Here is a 25,750-nt window from a genome sequence, read left to right as displayed (position 1 = left end):
CACCTCCTGGGTGGTAATAACTGACTTGTGTTTCAGGATTGAACCCAATTGGTCGAGATAATTACTCTGCTTTTAAGTGGAGGGGTCATAAAATCTGTCTCAGTCTCTCAGGACCTCTACAGGTTGGGCTACACTGATCATACCACATTTAAAGCAGCAGTGCTGTTTGGTAAAGTGAAAATCTCTCTGCTTATTCTGAACCTACCAAATTAGTCTGGGATGGCTCAATGGACAGATGGAGATGATGCTTAAATGATGCATGTGTGCCCTGACATAGTGTTCTCTTTTCTGTATTTTGGATGTTGTATGAATAGGGCATAATAACACAATAGAGTCAAACTAACAATAACAAAATAAGTCAGTAAATAGGACGCATGTTTAAATCAAGTGATTGTCTTTACAAATAACTAAATAATAACTATAAATATATATTGAACTACCAATAAATAACAAGAAGTATGTAATACTTCCCATTTTAATTCTGGGCTGAGAATGATTAGTTCTGTGAGTTTGTGTCACATTTTTCCTGTCTGAATCATTCTAACTTAAAAATCTTAGGAACTTGGTAATAATCCAAATTACAAATTTGTAGATGCTTTTCACCTTCATCAGATTCAGGGGTAAATACACACACACACACACATGCACAAACACACACACCTTGATTCAAGGGTTAGTCATTATTGCTGTTCCAAAATTCCTTTGTATATATAATAATAAACTTGAAATCATATATAATTTATACATTTAAATCACATAATAAACTTTCAAATAGGATCAGTACTGTATAAGGCAGCTCCATCTCCAATCCAGATCCCTTGACCTTTCCCTAATAAATTGCATTTCATATATTTTGATACATAGATTCATAACAAATACATCATTCCTTAGGAGAGAATTATACTCTGCATACTTTTCTACAAAAACCTTTATAATTAAGAACATTTCTTGTATGTAGAATATTATGTATACCATACTGATATAGTTTAGATGTTTGTCCTCTCCAAATCTCATATGAAGGTTGAATATTGAAATGTGATTCCCCAGTGTTGGAGGTGGGACCTGGTGGAAGGAGACTGAATCATGGGGATGGCTCCCTTGTGAATGACCTAGCACCATCCCCTTGGTGATAAGTGAGTTCTCGCTTAGTTAGTTCACACAAAGTCTGGTTGTTTGAAAGAGTATAGGACCTTTCTGCTCCCTCTCTTGCTCCCTCTATTGCCACGAGATAGGAGATATGAGGATATGTCAGCTCCCCTTTTGTCATGATTGTAGACTTCCTGAGGCTCTGCCAGAAACAGATGCTGGAGCCATGCTTATACAGCCTGCAGAACCGTGAGCCAATTCAACCTATTTTCTTTATAAATTACCCAGCCTCAGGTATTTCTTTATAGCAAAACAAGGACATTAACACATACACATATACTGTTTAAATAAATAAACTCCTGTATGCCTAGACCCAAGATTGTCCATCATGTTCTTCCCTGATTGACTCACACGGACATCCTCAGAAGTAAACCTTTATCCTAAGCTTGTACTAATCATTTCCTTGTTTTACTTTATGACTTTACCACATATGGTTTCTGGGCAAACTATTACTTTATTTTTCTGCTTTTATTTTTACTTTAATGAAAGTGGAGTTATCTTGAATACATTCTTTGAAGACTTGCTTCTTCCATTCAGCATTATGTTCTTGAGATAAATCATTGTTAATGGGTATAGCTGTGGTTCTTTCCTTTCACTATTACAGTGTTCCATTGTATGAATGTAACACAATGTATTTATCCTTTTTCCTGCTGAGGAACATCTGGATTGCTTCCACAGTTTTGCTATTACAAACAATGAGGCTATGAACATTTTGTTAACATATCTCCTGGTACACATATGTCCATGATTTTTTGAGGATATATTTTTCTGTGAGATTTCAGGATCCTAGCAATTCAAAATGCTTATGCCAATTTATACTCCCACCAACAGTGTATGAGGTTTCCATTGCGTCATATCTTTTCTAATGCTGTGTATTATTGTCAAACTTTTTAATTGTTGCTAGTCTGCTGAGTGTAACATAGCATCTCATTGTGGTTTTAATCTGCATTTTCCTTATTATGAGTCACAATGAATTTGTAAGCTAAATGAATTAAAATTTTCCTCTGAAACATTTGTTTCTAATTGAATGGCAGTGACTTAATGTTGCAGGGTTATAATTAAGTCACTTTTTGCTCGTAACTATTTAAGAGAAGGATTAAGTATCTCTCTTTGGTTAGGTGGTCCAGGGAAAGCAAAAATATGTTTTATTGCTTTTAAAATTGGATATGTATGAATAACATTTCTCATGAACAAGAACACAGATAGAAAATGTCTTGAATCTTAGCTCTAACTTTCTATTTCTCTTTATTCAAAAACTTTATCTAATATCTATCAAAATCTCCTTTGAAAAATAAAGAGAGGAAGAAAATGAATAATTCTATTCAGGGTGTGTATGTCTTCTTTTTTAAAAATTGATTGCACATTTACAATAATTTATGAAGCTTACATATCTCCTGAGAGTGATTGTGTCTCTCTACCTATTGTAAATAATTATTTCTTATGCGTCAAAACATCATAGAAAGCATTGAAGTTTGTGTTTTTCACATAATTCATCATTTTTTAATTCACTTGATTGCCTTTATAGCCATCAGCTGAATTTAACCAGTATATTTCTTCAAGGTTCTGATTTTCTCTTCATAAATATACTTAGGTTTATATATTTTTTCTTCAGCTAAGTTGTTATATTTCACCATGGCAACATTATATCAAGAAAGTATAGGTGTTATCCCTATTTGCTGTATTTCTTTTCTGTGTTTTCCAGATTTAGTTGATTAGGATTTTATTGTCCAACCATTTCAGCCAGTTTTGCTACTTGAACAAAATTAGCTCTTTCTTTTGAGTTTTCTCTGGGTATTTTTATCTTTCACATTGGGGCTTAATAATGTTTTCTTTTTTGTCCTTTCTTCTTGCCTATCAATCCATTTTAGTACATAATTTAATACCACAGATAACTGATATTTTTCAGAAGAAAGAGGTAGTAAATACATGTTCACACATACATTGTAATTTTATTAATATATGCAACATGTTTATTAACCAAAATTAACTCATCAATACATTTTCTGATAGCCAGAAGTGACCATTTACATGTCCCAAACACCAAAAAGCTGGAAAGATTCTTTCATAGCATTTTTGGCTGGGATGAGAAAAGAACCATGCAGAAAAAAAATAATGCTTCTGAGTATTTCTACTTCTAGTGGTATTTTCTAGCAAGTTGGGAAAATACTCAAAATAAACTTCAACTTTGAACTGGGTAAATTCCATATGTATGCCAATAAAGGCTGAGACTAATAGGAACTTTTATTTTTTCTGAAATAGCTTTTAGAAATCCAGATTCTAAATACAGTCAGGTGTCACTTAAGGACTGGGATATGTCCTGAGAAATGTGTCATTAGGCAAGTTTGTCATTGTGCGAACATTACAGAGGGTACTTACAGAAACCTAGATAGGATAGCCTACTACACACCTAGGCTGTATGGTGAAGCTTATTGCTCCTAGAATGCGAATCTGTATCACTGTACTAAATATTTTAGGCAACTGTAACACACTGGTAAGTCTTTGTGTATTTAAACACACCAAAACATAGAAAGTACAGTAAAAATACAGTATGAAAATCTTATGGTACCACAGTCATATATGTGGACCATCTTTGACTGCAACATCCTAATGCAGTGTGTTGACTGTATATGCAGACTTTTTGCCAATGTACAAATACACATCTAATTAATATGACCACATGATTCTAATTATAAAATGTGTTAATTTTTAGTGATATACAATATGTTTTTAAAACACATGAAGGAGTAAACATTTACAAGGTAATTTTTCAAAATAATTGGAAGTGATTTTTGATTTACAAAAGACTCAGTTGCAGAGATTACTTTTAATAATAAGCTTTCTGAATATTTTTGAGGGTTTACATTTTGAGGGTCAACATCTCTGTTGACTTTAAAGAAATTATTGGCAATAGATCTGATTATTGTTGGGTATAGTAGAAAATTGATGCTCCATAAGCACAAGGTCATTAAAAGCCTTTCAAATGTCATTATGACTTAATTAAGATAAATAATTCACAAAATGCAATTCTGACATTTTTCAAGTTCTTAAAATTCAAACAGCGTGTAAATGCAAAGCAAGGTAAACTAGCTATGTCTTGCTTTCAACATTAGTTTGAGCCTGAAAGGATGTATGTAAACTACATTTATGTAACTTCAATATTTGTTTGACAGGGAATGAATTTAACTTGTTAGTAACATCCTGTTTATGGAGATTTAAAACTCATTACTGACAAGATTTGGCCTCTGGTTCCCTCTTTGACCAAGTTCTTGAATGCTCTTTGCCCTTATTCACTCCACTATGACCATATTGACTCTCTTTCTGTGCTTTGAACTAGCCAAGTCATTCCTGCCTTAGAACCATTGACTCAGTCATCCTTTCTTCTAAAAATGACCATTCTCCTGAACATTCCTTGGTATGCTCTCTTACTTCAGGTCCACTGCTCATATACCACCTCTTCAGAGATGCTTTTTGTGACTATTCTATCTAGTATACCACCATCATACATTTCTCATTTCTCCCTATTCTCCCTTAGCTTGCTTTACTATCCTTCATACCACTTATCAAAACTGGCCATTTTAATATTTATTTGTTTCTTTTTTTTTTCTCCTTATAATATAAGCTCCATGAGAGCAGGGACTACCATATCCCCAGCCCGTAGACCAGAGCCATTCATACATAGATTACACATCTTCCTAGGGCCAAGACCTTAAACAACAGGCACTATCTGCCTCCATGTTTGTGCCTGTTGGAGTTCCTATTCTTAGGACATATGATGCCAAGAACAAAGTTACTGATTACTTTCAGGTTAGCATGGTGACAACCTCAATATACCTGGTATGTCTCCTCCCAACTTTCCATTGAAAAGTATCATTTGAAATATATATGTTTATGGTTTTAACAAAGAAACACACTAGTATTTAACTTGAGTTTAAATTCTGAGAAATCCCACCATCCACTCATAATATTACCAAATTCACAGGAATGTTCTCTTGTCATCTAGGGTCCTACGATGATACACCAACCACTTGTGCTACCACCTGTCAAAACTTTGGATGGCCCTACTTTCAGGTATTGCATATATTACAAAAGAACATTCATGACCTAATAAAAGTAACATGTTGCATTTCCAGTAAAGCTGAGGATAAGACCATGTTAACAATAGTAAGAAATATTTCACGGAAAGGTATATAGTTAACTTTAGAATAAAAGAGAACCTTGAAAGGCAATCTAACAAAATATTAATAAAGATGGAATTATGGACATCTGTCAAACTTACAAAATTATTTCCTTGGCACCTTGGCAGTGGACTTAGTCTCCCTATTGCTGTTCTCTTGGCCAGACTACCAGGAGTGTTAAATTAATTTGAATGTGTCCTATTAGATTTATTAATATTAGTTATTTTGTAAAATTAGCCACAGACATCATATATTATATGTACATATACTATATAAAACATATAACCATAATTATATGGATATATACAAAAAATTATGTTTAACATTATAAAACAGGGCTAATTTGCTCATTTGAACTAAATTCCTTTTCTCTATAGAGTTCTTTATTTTCTATTCACATTGTCACTGTTATATTCCTATGAATGGATGTAAAACTTTTTCATAATTGGAACATAAGATGATAACCTTATTTATAAGCGAAGAAAAAACTTTAAATGACTCTAAATATTATTTTTAGAACTCCCTGGCCACTCTGAGAGTCTCGTTTTCAATCCTGGGCATTAACTACAGGCTTTTGGGGCATTGGTGCTTCCAGAAAGACTACTGTTCCAGATGTGTTTGTCTTGTTATTTATGTTTGGCATTATAGTACCATGGCAAATAAAATATTAATTATGCAATTAATGTTACACCTCATAGCTGCCTTTCCTACAAAATTAAATGTCCTGCATTAACTTGTTTTTAGACTGCAAACATTTGACAATTCAATAATGTATCATCGTAATAAATGGTAATAACCTAAATTAAAACTAAAGGCTACTAAATTATTTTCTCCTAAATTTAAAGCTGGGTGACATCATTCCTCCTTCTGTACTTAAGCTGTGATTTTTAAATTCCCAGTTCATACTGCTGGACCCAAAAATAGATCCTCTATAATTGTTCTTTCTCCCACAGCATGTCTTTGGGAACTCATCATTGTTGTTCTGTCCTTTCATGTGTCAGCTTCCTTTGCACATTTCATTTCACATGACTCACTGTTCCTTAGAGCAAGGTTTGAATGCTCAAAATGCCTACTTATATCTGACAGATGGATTTTTCTTCCTGATGGTTTTTATGTGAAGTAATATCAGATCAACTTTCAAAAGGCCCAAAGTTTGCTTAATAAAGGTATATAGGAAAGAGAGCACAATGGGAGAAAATTCACTTACTAGGGAAGAACTGGATTTGGCCTCCACTATCTGTGTGTATCAGTCATGTCTTCATGTGAACACTGAGAGGAATACACTATATTTTTTCCAAGTGTGTTTTTCAACTTATAAATTATAACATATGTTTGAGAGTTTGAAGAAGATAAATTGGAAGTAGCTGATAATGAAAGGTCCAAGTTTAAAGGTGCATTCTCTTCATTAGCCTGGTCTCACAGAACTTGTAGAGCATTGCAAAGATTTTCTGTGAGAAGTTAATGGCTGCCTTTTGAGTTGTTTTTGTTCTAATAGTGCAGTTTAAGGTGTAAATTCACTTCAATTCCAGCAAGAAAGAGGTAGAAAAAATTATCTTTATGGAGATTAAAAATGTAAATGAGAACTATGATTGCAGTTTGCCATCATATTAGTTTGAATTATATATGTTTCCATTTTAACATAATAAAAGGAGTACAGAACAGACACTTAGGAGAGGGGGCTCCCAGTCTTAGCTCATCTACCACTGCCGTGGAATATAAAGCAAATCACAAAACCCTCCTGAACTCCTAATTTCTGTCTCTAAACTGAGAAGATTTTTCTGTGAGATTTCTCAGGTCCATCCCAGCTCTGAATTTCTGAAATAGCTGCCTGTAACTCTCTGACCTAAAGATAATAGCTAGAAATAAAATACCATCTGAAGTTCTTTGTAACCAACTATGTGATTTATAATAGTTCAATTCCTCTAACTACAAGGGTTTTTTTTTTGTATGGTTTTATTTATATAATCATACAGCTGACCAAAACTTGACAGATGGGTAAGAAGTGGGAAATAAAAAAAAATAAAGGGAAATGTCTCTGGCTAGTTTGAATTTTGGCAACAGAAGCATCTATTTCTAGTTATCAGTAAAGTTTAGTAATCTTGTGGAAAGTTCTTTCAGACTCCAAAATAGTAAAGATATTAACTTATAAATTTCTAATCATTTAATAGATCAATTTTTGCATTTAAATTTTAATCCAGCTAAAATTGAAGCAATATTTATCATATTATATAAACTAAAAATATATTTGTAAATTATATGAAAATACTCCAGAAAAGTTATGCTTACAGTATTTTTTTTTTTTTTTTTTGAGGCGGAGTCTTGCTCTGTCGCCCAGGCTGGAGTGCAGTGGCGTGACCTCGGCTCACTGCAAGCTCCACCTCCTGGGTTCACGCCATTCTCCTGCCTCAGCCTCCCGAGTAGCTGGGACTACAGGCACCCACCACCACGCCCAGCTAATTTTTTGTATTTTTAGTAGAGATGGGGTTTCTCCGTGTTAGCCAGGATGGTCTCAATCTCCCGACCTCGTGATCCGCCCGCCTTGGCCTCCCAAAGTGCTGGGATTACAGGCGTGAGCCAATGTACCCGGCTGCTTATAGTATTTTGAAGTGTTGCTTAATGAATCAATTTTATGAATGATCATCTTATCATCTCTTTAAAATTTTATAGCACACTGTCCTATTTCTCAGAGTTCAAATTAGGTATACTCCCATGTGTATGAGAGACACAATTAATGACTTGTAGGTCATAATTAAAGATTCAAAAGATTCATTTTTGTTAATAGAATGTTTACAAATACTTATTCTCATTTTGCTGTATAATGAGCAGTGTCTCCAATTAAAGTAATTAAAATTCAACCAAATGAGGTCAGTGTGACTTGTCATTTATGTTAACTTACATGTTCCACAGCAAAATAAAGCTGGGACTTAAATATGACACTGGCTTAAATAAGTACTGGTAATCGTCCTTGATCATGTGCCTTGAGGGTCTCATCTTAAGTGCCATGAAAGTCTACCAGTACTTCTTCATCACTAAAAGATTTTCATATTATTATTATTTCTGTAAAATGGTGGAATCCCTCATGAATATGCTTCCCTGCAATGTCCTTGTTAATTTGCCCTTAATCAGACTCTTCTTTAGTGCATATAGTTGTTCTGCTTTGCATTGATCCCTGAAACAGCCCTGGTGTTGATCTCTGTAAAAAATTTCACTCACACAGACAGTAGACTTCATTAAAGATTTACATGATAGCAGATATGGGAGAGGTTCACATACTACCAATGCAAACAACTTCAAATCAAATAGTAGAAATGACCATTTTTAGGTGTCACTTATTTCTCCCAATAATCTATTTTGGCCTCTCTCTATCTTTTTGACTTCATTGTGTCTTTACCCCATTCTTTCTTTTTGTCCCTCATTTTCCAGCTTCTGTTGCATGAGTAAAAGTAACGCATTTTCTAATTTGATTCATGGAGAGGAGAATTCTTCCCCTGATATTTGAGCACCTGATAACATTTATGACCAAGAGTCTGCTCTACTCTAAGTGGATTTTTAATTTCTTTTATCAGAAAGAACAGTTCCTCTCATAAGAGGAATTATGATACCAATGTAATAGCAATTATTTAATATGGTAGGTAAACATAAACTGCCATTGAAATTTAGTAGAAAGCATATTATATGCAGTGACGATAATACCTTCATGAAATTCTTTACTTATCATTTTTTCTTTTCAAATTTGTTTTACATTAAATTAGGATGAATGTCTTATCCTTTTTACTACATTGCCCACCATAATGGTTCTCAAATGCAACAACATTTTCATTTTTGATAGAACTGAGTTTCATCATTTACTTTGTGTTACACTTTTCCCTAGACCAAGGATCTATGAAGTGAGTTATCCATACCCTTACCACATAGGCAGAAACAGCTTGTTTTACAGAAATCAATTTCCTGATTCTCAAACTCGATTTGATCTCCTTCCTAAAACTGATCTGCCAGAGAAAACTTCGAAGCTACAAGCTTCCAGCTAGTTATCCTTTTCCACTTCTCTTTTCACAATCTTCCTTTTCCTCTTTTACCTACGTCTCCCTCCCCACACAAAAAACACAAGTGTTGTATCACCCATTCTGAATCTTACTAGAGAGCATTTTTGGAAGGTGTAACAATCTCTTAGGCCACAAACAAGGGGACAGGGATGGTGGATACATTGATGTTTGCCAAGCCTCCTTTCAAAAGGACATGTGAGCTTCCCCTTTCTTCATCTCATTAAATAATATAGGGTAAATAAAATTTTACGTTTGTTTAAGATGAATTATGAATCAAAATATATATCAAAGTCTATAATGCATTTTGATCTTGAGTGTAAACTTTAAAACCAGCCTGCCTGATTCAACTCTTGAATTAATCAATTTTTAATCACATGTTAAAGTTAATAAACTGACTGAGCTTCAGGTCCCTTATAGGTAAAGCTGGGTTAAGCATAGTACCTACCTTACATGATTGTTGTAAGGTGATCATAACTCTAGAAAATCAAATATTACTTTTTGAAAGTATTACAATCTAATATATATCAGTGAATCATTTATTATATATCATTTGTGTTTCCAGACCTGGTGGACACTCTATATAAATAGCTAGCTACAAGTAGAGGTATAAATAGGTAATGTATAGATTCGTGCTTGAAGCTTAGTAAGCCTTCCAGACGTGTTAGCCACTATTATTATCAACATGATAATTATTGCCATTATTTTTTTATAAAAGTTGTAGTGATAATGCAATCTGGAAGAACTTTTTAAAAACATTCATTTGCCACCATTTGGACAGGATTCTTTCAAAATAAAATGTTAATCTGTGTACAAATTTTGTTGCAAAACATTTTAGAGCAGGGTAAAGATTTTCACGAGAAAAGATTAGAAGAGATTTACATCACAGCAATGCACACATCTGCAAAAAAAAAAAAAAAAAAAAAAATGACAGACACCATAACTTCACAGAGTTTAAAGTGTTACCTGCTCATCTAATGATCTATTTCCCTGTCACTTTATCTTCTTTCTTGCTCCGTGCTACCTTTATTCCTTTTTTTTTCTATATAATGAGTTTTCCTGGCTCTCTTTCAGGGTATCACTAAAAATAATTTAAAGTATAAAAATACATTTTAATAGAATAAAATTCTATAAGAGGAAGGGTGGGTAGTGGACTGGGATATGATTTCAAGGAGAGAAAGAAATGAAGTACCATTTCCAACCGCTGTGAAGAACTCATTTATTTTAAATGAATGTGGTAGATATTGAATTGCTTTTATATTTATGTTTCATTGTGAATTTTTAAAAATGATATAACAGTTATAGTTTAGAATGTCAACATTTAAAATGTGCCAAAAGTTACATGCTTTACAACTGATCTGTCAGTTGAAATGGCTGAAGTTCTTTCAAAATTATTTTACACAAGGTGTCAACAGAAAAACTTGAAGCACACTGCTCTTTACTAGAGTGTTTCATTCATCTTTGCACTTCCCGCACTATAAGGAATACACTTCAAATACGTTTATCAACAAATATACATACTTTTTTCTTATCATGAAAATATAGTGAGTTATAATGTCATGCTTTTCATTGTACAATGCATTTGTGACTAGAACAACTAACCTTATTTCATAAACTTCACTTACAGAAGGAAAAATTGGATCTAGAATAATGCAACCTAATATTACATGTGTCAGATGGAAATGTACTACTAATAAGCAAATAAATATAAGACTTTCAAGCTATGGGTGGAAGATACCAAATGGGTTTCTCTTGTGTTTTAAAAGGATAATAAATTATAAGGAAGTTAAGAAAGGTCCATTGCAACTGGGACTGTATAATTCTTTGTATAATAATTATATTTGTGACATGACTATTAGCAAATAGCTTGCTTTTGTTTTTGTTTTTGATAATGAATAACACTATACATTAACAAAAACATAAGTTGTCAACATTTATGTTGTCATAAAATGTGAGAAAAATCTATAATCTTTTTCCAAAATGAATTGACCTTTGAAACAAGCAATCAGTTAAATAGAGAGTATCTGAAGAGATTTTATTAGATTCCAAAACATTGTTCTTTGAGACAAATTCAGGTCTACCATTAATAATCTGACCCCTCAGTCCAAATTTCAGGAATAGTCCATTAGACCCCCAAACTAATTCTAATAGTCAATGCAGTGTTGATTTCCCTTATGTAGACATTATTAAAAACTTTATTTTTTAAAAAATGACATTATAAAAAACCTTATTGCACTTAAATATTATTATTGTTACATTTGTTGTCCATTTTGTCTCCCAGGCCTTCCTTAAGCTTCCCTGCAAAGTATGTTAGTTATATTTTATGGGATATATCAGTTTTGACAAAATATTTCTTCTTCCCAAATTATGTAGACTCCAGTATGAATATGATGAAGTACAATTTTTAATCAGGCCATACCACAATTCATTTATACCTATCACGGTTTCAAATCTGCCATTTCTCCTTAATTTTCAGCCAGCTCTTTGTAAACTGCACATCTTCATACTTTTCCAAGGTTATCCAATTTTTTTGTCTATATTACTCCATCAGTCACAATACTTAGGAATGGCCAGATGCCTTTTGACTTGTTGCATTAAGCTATAGGGTCCTGCTAATATAATTAACAATATATTACTGCTATTTCTACTAGTTAATGAAAACAAATGAAATAATATTTGCATTTATTGATTTTTGTTAAAGTGAACACATTTCTATGTAAAGTATTTGAGAAATGCCTAGGAAGGGTGTGGCTTATAAGAAAAGCACAGTCATTTACTGTGATTTTATGGGAAGTTCCTGCTGTGGCTAAATGTACTCGCTCTCTCACATTGCTGTAGATAGCTCACAAAGGAAAACCCAACACAAATATTTGCAGCTTTTAATATGCTGAATCTAAAACATTCCTGCCAAGGAGAAACAGCCCCTCATTTAAAGGAGGGTAAAGCTTGATTCAATAAGCCTGGCAAATGGGCCTGCCAACCATTAGTTAACTCAAGCAAGCCTTTTAAACCATTCTTATTTTTTTTAGGCTGTTTTATATGACACCTATCTCCAGATGGGAATTTGAAACTCCTTCCAAATGTTTTGTCTATATGGCATCAAATATCCATTAAACTTTAAATAAGAGAAATTGGGTAACCAACACCTAACCAGCGATTCCCATTGTGAAGAACTACCTCATTGGGCATATCTATATTTTGAAATCAGATGTGGCTATGTTAATCAGACTTTAAGCATGAGAGCCCCTTATCTATAAAGAAAAAATTATGGTCATGCTGCAGTTTTTTATTTTTTGTATCACACAGGGTAAACTTGTTTATCACATTTACTGTGTAACTAATAATAAAGTCTAACTTCAAATCATTTGGGATTCTATTGCATGGAGTAATCTTAGTTATTTATTTCTGAAAAAGTTCATTATTCTCTATTTATCCTAAGTTTTTTCCCAAGCCTTTGGATATGCCAATAAATAATCCAGAAAACAATGCCTTGACACATAGGTTTCCAGGATACACAGGTTTCCCTGTCACTTCAAACACTATCACACACACAATTGCAAAATACTTTAGAGTAAATTTTGCCGTCCAAGAGTAAGTTTTCTAAATCTTGGGAAACCTTAGAATTTATAACCAGATAATTAAAATATTCCTCAATAATATCCTATTAAGGTCAATTTTGTGTTTCCTTTATGAGGAAAATATGATTTTGAATGCTTTTATAACATCTCAGATTCTACATATTTGATACCATATTTGGTGGGAAATTGTAGACATATGTACAGTTGGTGAAAAAAAAAACCATACATACATGTAACTTTGAAGCACATTGGTTTAACTTCAAAGGCATTCCAAGTAAAAATTTATGCAATGAAAATGAGGAAGAAGTATGCTTGTTCACATAGATATATTAAATTAAAAACAATATAGACCATACATTCTGGTTTGCATTTTGAAGTGACTGTTGGGAAAGGTCTATTTCTTTGCAGTCAGAACAATTTTTCTATTATGTTCTATTATTATTGTTCAGACATATCTTTGAAGGTCAAATTTGTCTGAAATTTTAAACGAGAAATAAGGAAGAGCTATTTATTTCTCTTACAGTCCTATCTAAATACTGTAATATGAATTGTAATTCCTTTTCTCTATTGGAACTTTATTACTTTGATGCCATTTCTGAACACAGAGCTTTCAAAATCCCTATATTTATATCTTCTAGTAGACTATCTTCCTAGCTTCTTAGGATTACAAAGATCCTTTTATCTTTTTAATATACCCCCCTCATATTTTACATTAAAAATTGAGAAGCAAGAAAGTTAAAAGAAACAGAATAGTAATCTAGTGTCACAATCAGAATTATACCATTTCTCTTCAATACATTTGTACTGACTATTCCATAAATGTCCACAAACAACCTAATCTTGTCTCTTAGAAGTTATCAGCAACACAATGTTGCTGATAATTTCTAAAAGACAAGATTAGGTAATGTCTTCTGGACATTAATGTGTTCTTCTGGACATTTTCTTATGTGTTGAACTTCAAATTTAACAAAGCATTCTGTGATATTTACTATAAGAGCCTCACTATTATTAGACAAATTTGAGAAACCTTCTCTTGCACAATGCCCCAAAGCAAATTGCCACATACAGTTAAGTCTGGGCTTCAGGAAACTGCCTCATTTTAGATTCATATCCAATCCATTGTCCATTGAATTAGTCAAGTTAGTTTCTAATTTAAGAAACTGAGCAGATAGTAAATGGAAATGAATTCAGAAAAAATATATTCTATTGTACTAGATGAAGCTGGATTTGTTAGCAGGGCTATCAAGCCGGACTTGTTATTAGAGACATCAAGCTGGCACATTAGTAAAGCAAAAAAAAAAAAAAACAAAACAAAACCATAAAGCACTCTGTTCATTAAATGTAATTTTTAAAACTCATTGATTTTTTAATCTGCCTGAACTCAGATACAAATATCTATTTTCTAGAAACACTAATTTTTTATTGGAATTTTAGTAATAAAAACACTTGCCTTGTGGATACAATTGGGTGTCAGTCCTTTATCTTATTTCCTGCTAGCTACCTTTGATCTCTTGGTAATAGATTTTTTTAATGCTACATCAGTGAATTCCTGACAATGTCTACTTTCCTTTTATTCATAAGGTGGAGCCAGGATAAAATACTTGGTCCAAATATCTTTCCTTTTGTCCACTTCCTATTACACTCCCACCAGCATCTGTATGCTTGAAATAATGTGCCAAGAAGCTTTGAATTTTGTTGAAGAGGGAAAAGAAATTTGGATGGTTTTCTTTTGTTTGGGAGATCCAACTTGTGACGATGAGAATGTAAAGGCTCAAAGGGTGGCATGGTGTCTATGCTTACTGGACACTGAACTGGTTTGGAGCATCTAGACAGCTGAAGATGAAAATGGTGTTTTTATGAGGGAATTAATAAAACACTTGACAGGAATTGTGCTGCCGTAGGGCCCAGATAGCAACACAGCAGAGGGTAAAATTGAAGGCCATTTTTCACCAGTTGTGCACAGAATGTAGCAGGACTCTGGCAGCCCAAGAGTTGATGACTTTGAGAGCATCAGGAGATAGTGTCAGCATAAAATAGTACATAGTAGCAAGAGTAAAGGCATTCCAGTTGACTATAAAGGCAGAAGTCATGGACAAATTAAATCGGACTGTTAGAGAAAGAATGGCCTATGGTGGTCCTATGAAAGAGACTGGCTTGCAAACCATCCCTTTAGAGAGTTTAAGAAACACCTTGAACTTTCCAGGGTGCTGGAAGTCTCATGTTCTGAGGTGCAAATAAAAGTAGGAATTTATGAGTTATTTTGATATCCAGAGGCTTCTGAGGCCTAACAAGGTTTCAATCACAAGAGTAATTATGGAAGAGATTATTTAGATATAATTAAGATAAACATTTACTTACCAACAGTAAGTTTCAAAGTGTTTGAAAATAGTGCATGAACTATAGGATTATGTAGCTGATTTCAGTTATCTTGTACTTTCCTATGAGTCACCTGGCTGGCAATAAGAAGATATGTGATATTTTCTAATAAAGTTATTTTCAGATGACAAAGATGAATATAGCTACTTCCACGTGGGAGGTCTTGCTGCTGATCTATGTAACCATAAGGATTAATCTATTCCTGGCACATACAGTTCCAGCTAAGAAAGGCAACACGTAAATTATTGTAAATCAGCCATGATATAATAAGCCAGTATTCACAGATACCCTTTAGTGTGTTCAAAGGAAATTCTCAAATGGCTTTGAAACCTTTAACTCAATCTTTTCACAAAACTCATGCAAAGTATCCAATATTCAGATATGTTAAATCTATTTGAAAGTAAAACTCTAGATATGGATTATTACTGTATTTGTCTATCAATAAACCAAGACTAGATATTAAAAATTTACTCTTTCTTCCTCTGTTCTGAACCTAGTGTTCCCTACACCTCTACTCTCAGAAGAGTACATCTCTTACATGCATATTTCAAAATTATTATTTTTTCACTCACAAAGCACTTGAACATATATTTTTCTGAAATGTAAATTCATATTATAATATTTACCATCAATTTTGGACTTCCAAATAAGTTGCATGAGGCCCTACTGATTTATTGTTTTTCCTGGCAGTAGTGGACAAGAATTTATAACTGGTTTTAATGCATTCTTTTAAAAAACTTTTAAAAAATTGTTTTCTTTTGAAAAAAAATCAAAGAAGAAGAAATCTAAGTATAACTATTAGCCTATATAAGTTATACCTTCGATGAGCTTTACCATAATGTTTTTCCTATTCTTTGAAAAAAAACAGTGGTTCAGTAAATAAGAGATTTTTCTAAGATATTATTATGTCATAATCTTATAAAAGACCTTTGACTTCTTCCAGATCTAGTTCATTAAATGATTATTTTAATCAAAATAATACTTGATATGAAAGACAGAAACCTCTCTTTTAAAGATACTCACTGGCTGGGAAAGCTGTGATCGCTTAAGCACATGAAATACCAGCAGATTTGATTTACTTCAAGCACTACATGAAAATGATTTTTTAATGTTCTTGTCCTGAAGGCTTTCTTGAAATGTTAGCATCTGTTTCATTTCCTAGGTTTTGGAGTAATTTCTGTTAGGAATTTGTAGTTCAATGTGACAATAGCAACTAGGGGTTGAATTATTAGTAGGGCAAACATAGGTTGTCAGTATATGAGCCAGCTTCTGCTTCCACAAAGATTAGCATATGACTCCAGAACTAACAGTTATTAATCATATCATTTAAAACTGCTATTTATAATGGCATAATATGCTATTTATATTCATTATGCTATCATAGAACGTTTAGAGACAGATTTATGCTTCTAGCTAAAATAATTTAAGGGAGGCTCTTTTAACACATTTTACTTAAACTTCATATTCAGTAAGCATTTTCTTCAGTTAACGTAAGTTGCTCTTCTGCAAATTAAAATATATTTCTTTGTTTTTATCTTTGAAAAAAATGAAATGGCCTACTCAATAATAAGGAAGTGTCTAAAATTAGATAATTTTAAAAATTCCACTTATAAAATTTTCGAAATTTTTGCCAGCTTTCACTTTGGAGTTAAGTTCTGTGAGCTGGCCCAAGCTAACTGTATTAATTTGCAAAGGCTGCCATAATGAAAGCCATAGACTAGAAGGTTAGACAACTGAAATTTATCTTGTAACAGTTCTGGAAACTGGAAGTCCAAGATCAAGGTGTTGGCAGGTGTGGATTCTCCTCAGGCCTCTCTTCTCTATTTGCAGAGGGTCACCTTCTTATTGCATCCTCACAGGGGTGTTTGCATATCCCTGACATCTCTTCCTCTTCTTGGGAAGACATCAGTCATATTAGATTAGGGATACGCATTTATTACTTCATTAACCGTAATCACTTTTTAAAGGTGTCATGCCCAAATATAACCATATTGAGGGTTAGAACTTAAATATATAATTTGGGGGCAGACACAATTTAGTCCATAATATCAGCAGGGCCTGGTGGCTCATGCCTGTAATCTCAGCACTTTGTAAGTCCGAGGCGGGTGGATCATGAGGTCAGGAGATTGAGACCATCCTGGCCAACATGGTGAAACCCGTCTCTACTAAAATACCAAAAAAAAAAAAAAAAAAAAAAAAAAAAAATTAGCCAGACGTGGTGGCGCGTGCCTGTAATCCCACCTACTCGGGAGGCTGAGGCAGGGGAAATAGCTCGAACCTGGGAGGCGGAGGTTGCAGTGAGCCGAGATCACGCCACTGCACCCCAGCCTGGTGACAGAGCAAGACTCCATCTAAAAAAAAAAAAAAGAAAAAAAGAAAAAATAACACAAGTTTCTAAGAAATTATTATGAAGAAGGTGAAATTTTCTAGAATATAGGAAAAGCTGAATAAAGATAACACATCTCAGAACCTTAATATTATGTAATATTGACAGAATACACAAATATAATTCAGCTTTGCAAAGGTTGGTAAATTACTTAAACAATTGTATTCTACGTCATTTAAATAGCAATTTAACCAATCTTCCAATGTCTACTATGAGCTGTCTTAAATGCTAAAACAGAAGGTAAGGTAAGAATGAATAAACCTTGACCTATACCCTTAGGAAGATTCAAAATAACAATAGAAGTCGATATTTAAGACACGATTAGTTTTATTTACTCTCATGAAGAATATATAGGCTAATGAAAGAAAAAAGACAAAATCAACATGATACAGTGTCATTAAATAGATATGGGAATGTACACAGAAAAATAAATATTTTATATTGACTTATAGATCCAGTAAAAACAGGTTAAATTTTACATGATTCTCAATTCCTTTTAGAATGCTCTATTTTTATAAAATTATATGCCCAATTGAATATTTTTAAGCTTCAGCTGCATCTCTAAATATAGGTGCGAAGAATAACTTTTGAAATTGATGCAGAGAATGATATACACAATTTTTTTTCTTTTAATGACCAGAATTCCAGGATTAGCATGGATAATTCCACATTTTTAGTGAATAGAAGTCCTGGGGGTGTGGGTGAAAGGTCAGAACAAAGGCTTCTGCAGGAGGACTCTGAGAACAGAAAACGTCAAAGCTTTTTACATTTAACCTCAAACTAAGCTGGGTAGTAACTTGACTGCATGGAAATACACTTGGTTACAGTGGGAATTGGGCAAAGATGTTAAATAACGAAAATGTAGGCGATATTGATGAAGAAGTAAACACTTGACACTTTGTAAATGTGAAAAATCCTATACTGTGGGTTACTTTTTATTTTATAAACTGTTACATTAACAAGTAACTGTTGAAACATTATCCTCTTTCCTGTGGTGGTTTTATAGTTCATACCTTTAAATTAACTTTTATAACAAAATCTAAATTTAAATACAATTATTTCAATATAAAATATTTCCATAAAACAAAATATTGAAGAGAAAAGTATTTAGACCTTTTGTCTTCCCTGACTCCCATGGCCTATTTAAATAGCTTTAATGTAGTTTACATTATTTTTAAATCAATATTTTACCACAAATATTACTTATGTTACTACTGAATCTTTAATCATCTTTCAGGTTCTGTAGTTGTTCATTACAGGTCAAAGGTATGTTAAAATTGTTTTAAAAATTATTAAGAGTTATGCTTAAATTGGAAAATAAATAAGCATACATTATCTGTAACACAGGCATATATTTCATCAAATATTTTAAATCTATATCTGATTTGGATTGAAATAATTGAAGTCTATACAATAATAAACCTCACCAGCATAAATGTCACAAGATGTTTATTCTGGAAGCTATTCCAAAAGTAGCTTTTCTGGGTTCCATTGATGCTTTTAGTATTTCTTTTCTTTCCTTTGGTGTGTTTATGGGTTTGTTTTTTGTTTGTTTGTTTGTTTTTTGTCATAGTTGTAGTTGTTAACTATGCTACTCTGAGTATATCTTTGAAACATCAATTAGTTTTTTCATCTATATATTAGTTTTGAAAAACGTTGTCTTGGGAATACATTTTAAAATTCACTTGAGTATAGAAAGTAAATGGCCTTTATTTTCAGACACAAAAAGCTTTCAATCTTATTCCAGTAAGAGAGCTTCACCCTCATTATTCGTCAAGAATTGTATTTATCAAATATATATTTACTAAAAATCCCTTTCGAGAGAAAGAATATATATTCAGGGTTACTCAAAGGATATTTAGTGCATTTATTTTTTCAGATAATTCAAAGTCTATTCCTAGGTGAAGTCAAATCAACAGATTGAAGGACTACATTATATTTAATTGCTATAGAATACTTTTTTATGCCTGATTATAGGTCTTTATTGATGAACATAAGAAACAGCCCTTTGCAACTTGCCACATTTTTTATTATTGAAATTCACATGAGAAACATATACATTGAATTACAGAATGTTCTCTTTGAGAGAATCCTACATTTTCTGTTTGCATTTAGTTCAGAGTATAATAGCATTTCTTCCTAGAAATTGATTAATTTCATACCACAGACCATACACTTGGTAACTTGATCTACTAGAAGGATCAGACTCAAAATTTTAGACCATCCCGCATTCACAAGAGTTTTTAATAAAATACAAGGCCTTTTAATGTCTTATTTCTAGCTCTTCTTTACATTTCCCAATATTTTTATTTTTTCTCCTTTTTCATGTATGTAATATTATCTGTGTTTAATAAGTTTTATTTAGGTGTAAGAAACAGGGCCACTCTTGTACCTATTTGGATCTATTACTAGGATAACAGGGAAATTAGGAGTACAGAAGATATTCTATGTCATTCAGTATGACGTGGTAACTCTGTATCATTCAAGATGAAAAATTTTAGATATTTACACACAGAAATTATAAGTGCTGAATGTCCTGCTTAAACATTACTTTATTAGATTACCATTAGTAAATTTGTTTATTTTTAATTGACAAAATTATACACATTTATCATGTACAACATAAGGTTTTGATTTATCTATAGATTGTGAAATGACTAAGTCTATCCAATTAATATATGCGTTACCTAGTAGAGTTGCATTTTGTGCTACAAACAACATCCACTCTGTTAGCATTTTTCGATAATACTTTATACCTGTATTAGTATTATTGGCTGAGCACAAGGGACTTTGTTGATGGTACATGACGAGGTCAGGCTCCCTAGGCCCCTCCGTCTTCATGGGGTCTGCATGGAAACTGTGAAGAGGGGAGATTCTTAGTGTGGTGGGAGACTGAGTGTGGCAGGGACTCTCCAGCAATGAGGGCCTCTCTCTTCCTCTCGTGCTCTTGCTGGGGCTGGTGGTCCAGGGGTCTTACTTTCTGGAGGCCATGTGGACCATGATCCACCGCCCTGTTGGTGTAGCCAAATTCATTGTCATACAAGGAAATGAGCTTGACAAAGTGGTCGTTGAGAGCAATGCCAGCCCCCTCACTGAAGGTGGAAGAGTGGGTGTCACTGTTGAAGTCGGAGGAGACAACCTGGTGCTCAGTGTAGCCCAGAATGTCCTTGAGGGGGCCCTCCGATGCCTGGTTCACCACCTTCTTGATGTCATCATAATTGGCAGGTTTTTCCAGACGGCAGGTCAGGTCCACCACTGACACATTGGCAGAGTTTCCTGTCCCAAACATTGTTAGATACCACAAAAGTTTATATAACATTTCAATATTATTAAGTACACTTCAGATGTATATTTTTCCTCTGATCCCTTTGTGTCTTGATATTTTTCAAGCATGCCACCTTTTAAATCTGTTTGTTTTATTTTGTTTGCTAATCATGGCCTGAAGACAAATCCGCTTGCCCACAGACACATTTTGTGAATTGCCTTGGCTGTGCTCACTATTCGCTAATGTTCTTTCAAAACCCGTTTTCATGTGAGAAGTTCAAAAGCAGGCATATAAGCACAGCTTTTAGCAAAAGTCCTAACATTTAGGAAGCATTTGTCTAAGCATTTACTTAGTGTGGACTTTTCATATATTCTATATCCCTTTTATCTTATCATCTGGAGCTCTCACACTTTTACCAGTAGGATGCATAGAAAACTCTTCCTGCAGGAACCTTAACATATTGCTACTTTATTCCTTGCCTATCTGGCTTTGATTTGTGGGATTAACATTTAACCACAGAGATTATTGTGACAGCACCAGTGACCACACCTAACCAACTAAATCAATCAACAAACAAAATGTATTTCTTGTTTTCTGGGAAATTCATTTTCTGGATGGATGGGGGAAAAACATTTGAAAAAAAATAGACTACCTTTTTTAAAAAAAAAATAATTTTCTGGTGGCACAGCTCAGTGCTCTGAGATTCAAAGAAAATAGTAAATTTGGGATGATGTGTGTGCCAATGTTTGTCTGGTGGGTAGACACTGGTTGTTTCTTAGTCCAGTTTCACATTAATAAGAATGCCTCTACAGTCCTAGGAAAATCTGTCTTCAATGTCAGTATTTCCATAAGTTTTTCTTCAACTTCTGTGTATCACTGTATATTTGGCATAAAGATAGAAGATGGCATATCATGAATAGGATGCCAGTCAGATGTCATTTTTTAGCCAAGATTCACATATATACTTTGAGTTTAGGCATTATTATATTATGGAAAAAGAAAGGTTATGTTTTCAATCTCTTCCAGGCTTGGCAGCTAATAATTACAACTCCTCTTAATGCAAAGTGAATTTTAAATAAATTCAGTATGACATGCTGCTGCCTATATTAAGACGTGAGAGTGATGGGTTTAAAATGTGGCCATGCATTTATACTTTTTAAATTTAAAGTTATTTTTATAATTAAGAATGGAGTAGGGTTGACTACTATTGAGAAATTCAGAAACCTTCTTAGATAAAAATTTGCAAATTAACTTTCTTAGGCAACTCTAATTACATGCCTTTCCCATACTCACATCCTAATAAAACATGATAGACAAAAGGTTCCGGCCTACAAATAAAATATGCACATAAATAAAATATTTATTATGTTGCTGTCCCAATTTAGATACGATGCTTTCCTTTCCTCCTGTTAGATGACAGGTAATGATATCCAATATGAAATTTTCATTATAGTAATGCCTAACATTTATTGAGTGTTGTGTGCCAGAAAATGTTCTGAGTTCTCCTCATTCCAATATGTCAAGTAATAGTCACATATAGGATATAAAATGAAATATAATATTATTATCCACATTTTATTTATGTAGATATTGAGTCTAGAGGAGTAAAATAATTTGCCCAAGTTACATAGATACAGAGAAAGCCTCAGTTTACATTCATAGCTTAACACAATACAGCCTCAATCAATGTCCAGCTCCATAATTAGAAGCAAATTTCCAGTCTTTGCAAATGCCAAATAACTCTCACTTCCCTTAAGATGTAAATGTGACCAAAGCAACTCTGGATTTCCCTCTCTGGTATTTTACATCTACTGAAATATAAATCACAGTTTTTTGTGTGCCAGCCCTTGTACTGTCAACATACAAGTTATAGTTTAAATAAAGAGGATTATTTCAAGGTCAGGCCATTAACAATTACTTTGCAGAGTTTTTCTATAAGAATTGCCAAATGAAAGAATCATTTCTATCGTTTGCTGGGGACTTAGTCTTCCCCTAGGTTTGTCTTTTTGACACGTAAATTACAATGTCTTCTATTATAGTCTTATCGCATTCTCTTGCTTTTCTCATATGGGAGGGAAGATATAATTACATTAACTGGTAAAATATATAACAGTTATAGATAGAGCAACAGTCAGATAAAAATAGTGATTCACTTACAAGGTTTAAAATATAACAGCTGATAATTATCACATATAATTATATATGATATCAAAGAAAACAATGAATGTTTCAGACTTGTTGAAATCCTCAGATGTAAGTGCTATGCCCATGTGATGTTCACTCTTTTTTTCCCTGTCTTTTGTCTTCGCTCATGTTACCTCTTCTATCTAGAATTCTCTTTCTCTCCCTCTGTCTCTTTTTCTCCTACATTTTCTTTAAGGGCAAGCTTAGATTTCCCCTCTCCCTGGAGCTTCTATTTCCATAACCCTAAGCATTCCAGCCTTCTTTGATAATTCCTTCCCTGAAAACGTACAGAGATAAATCCTTATATACCAATAAATTGAATGCTTACTATGCTTATGTTGTCTTCCTCACAAATTGCAAGTTTGCAGAGAACAAAGCATATTTATGATCCATAGCAACTCTAATAGTACTAGTTGAGAGAAAACAATCAACAAAGCATATTTATGATCCATAGTAACTATAATAGGACCAGTTGAGATAAAATAATCAATAAAAACTAATTAGTTATTGATATATGTGGAATTAGTCACCAAAGGACAAATATTTTGAGATGTCCTAGGCTTTAAAACCTGAAAGCCATTTACAGTATTTAAATATTCCATTTTGTATTAGATTAAGCCTTAAGGCCTTGAGGCTTGATTCAACTCTCACTCTTCACACTTGTATCTTCCACCAGCTATTTTTAAAAAAAGTTTTAAAATAGTATGTCAAGCAGAGGCTGCCCTTAGCTTGAATAATTCAGATAATAGTCTATGATTTAAATTCCAGATACAGGCATATATTTTATGAAGATCTGCTTAATACAATAAACATGAGATTTTCCGTGTGAAACCAGAAAGAGTTAGAATTAGAGGGAGACAGAAATCATTTCGCTTAAATATTTAACTTCATAGATGAGGAAAGAAAAGAGTCAGAGAGATAAGCGAATTTGCAAAGGTTGCCCAAGTCAGATGCCATAATGAGACTGGTGCCCATGCTCTTGAGCCCCCTTTTCAGTACTCAGTTCCAAGTCTACCCTGTGGATCATTTCTCTTGTCTTTGGGCCACTTCAAGAGAAAAATAATGAACATTCCACACAGACTATGGATTTGAAGAAATGACACCCGTTCAAGCTATCCTGACTAGTGGAAATAGGAAATGTAAGAATGTTTCTGAAAATCAGGAAAGATTTAGAGCAGTATCTCACGCAGACTGAAACTCAATTCTAAAACTGGAAGGATGCAGGCAGACCTTCTCTCAGTAACTTCACTCCCATTAAACCTGTGCCATTACTGTTCCAGATCCCTGTTCCTCCTCTGCATCTCTGTCCTTAATGCCTCTCGTTAGAAAGGTGCTAATTCTTTCTCTGCACACAGGATGTAATTCTTTTTTTTTTTTTGAGACAGAGTCTCGCTCTGTCGCCCAGGCTGGAGTGCAGTCTGCAAGCTCCGCCTCCCAGGTTCACGCCATTCTTCTGCCTCAGCCTCCCGAGTAGCTGTGACTACAGGCACCCGCCACCATGCCTGGCTAATTTTTTGTATTTTTAGTGGAGATGGGGTTTCACCATATTGGCCAGGCTGGTCTCGATCTCCTGACCTCGTGATCCGCCCGCCTCAGCCTCCCAAAGTGCTGGGATTACAGGCAGGATGTAATTCTTTTTACTACACCCCCTACTTCCCTGGCTTATCCTTCTATCTGCTTCTCCTGTCTCTGTCACAATACCTCATAATATTTAATGGCCCTGATTCTGTATCCTTTATCCTATGTTTTGACACCAATTCTACATCTTAGCATTTATCTAGGTATCCCATTTCATGATCCATCACTAAATAATTTTTTTTCTCAGTTAAAATTTTGAAAGAGATTTAAACTGGCTCAAATTCATCCTTGTAACACTAAATCATACCATGGGTCATTTGCTACCTTATATATTGCTGCTGTTGGATAAGGGATCTGCTTGACTAAACAACTATAGCAATGTGTGAGGCTGTTTCACCTAAAAACTCTTTAGGTGTAGCAGATAATGTTATCAACATGGTTAGTACATACACTCATGAACAAGAATCAATTTAGTAGTATTTACAGTAGTCTTATTTATAGTTATACAGAGATATTACATAATGTTAAGTTATTACAACTTTTGATAGAGTTTATATTAATTTTTTTAAGATTACCTCAACTGTCTTTTTTCTCCATGTGCTTTCAGTACATTTCTTTCAGTATTTCTAGGGAGATCTGAATTCAAGAAGTAAAAAGGGTACCATTTAAAAGAGAAAATTTGGTTAGCAAGGTTTCCAACTATTAAAGCTTTCATGAGTAATTGAAGTTGATTTTTATTTCATGCAATTCCTTCTTCTGTCACCCACCAGACAAAATAATGTCTTTTATTTATTCTTTTATATAAAAGTCGGAAGGATAATGCACCAGATAAAATATTTAAATCCCATTAAATCCTGTGGCCCCACCTACCTCTCCCCGCCCCCTGCCCCGACACCAACACACACACACACTTTGAGCCTCTTGAGACTACCTCAACCATGCTCTCATCCCAAAGTACAAAGGCACAGATTATCAAGGCCCACATGCACCTCTGTCTTGAGCCATAGTACCTCATGATCCCC

The 25,750-nt window shown here is 33.7% G+C and overlaps 2 protein-coding genes across 3 annotated transcripts in view; one reads left to right on the top strand and one right to left on the bottom strand.

The window, feature by feature from the left end:
• Positions 1 to 25,750, top strand: part of CALCRL (calcitonin receptor like receptor) — a 103,719-nt gene that overhangs the window by 12,550 nt on the left and 65,419 nt on the right. The window contains exon 2 of one of the 2 annotated variants that reach the window (XM_003823512.5): positions 5,147 to 5,214. The exons of the other annotated variant lie outside the window; for it this stretch is intronic. The gene's annotated coding sequence lies outside the window, so the exon portion shown is untranslated. The remainder of the gene's footprint in view (positions 1 to 5,146; positions 5,215 to 25,750) is intronic. 2 annotated transcript variants of the gene reach the window in all.
• LOC129397237 (glyceraldehyde-3-phosphate dehydrogenase-like) lies at positions 20,492 to 20,990 on the bottom strand. Its single transcript, XM_055108396.2, has one exon. The coding sequence runs from the start codon at positions 20,988 to 20,990 to the stop codon at positions 20,523 to 20,525; it is 468 nt and encodes a 155-aa protein (XP_054964371.1). The 3' UTR covers positions 20,492 to 20,522.

This window comes from Pan paniscus, chromosome 13 (assembly GCF_029289425.2).
Source record: "Pan paniscus chromosome 13, NHGRI_mPanPan1-v2.0_pri, whole genome shotgun sequence".
NCBI classification, from domain to species: Eukaryota; Metazoa; Chordata; class Mammalia; order Primates; family Hominidae; genus Pan; species Pan paniscus.
The sequence above is the reverse complement of the archived record's forward strand: the minus strand, read 5'-3'. Positions and strand labels throughout refer to the sequence as shown.

Coding starts and splice junctions, on each gene's coding strand:
- LOC129397237 (XM_055108396.2), bottom strand. CDS start 20,990: ATGTTTGGGACAGGAAACTCTGCCAATGTGTCAGTGGTGGACCTGACC.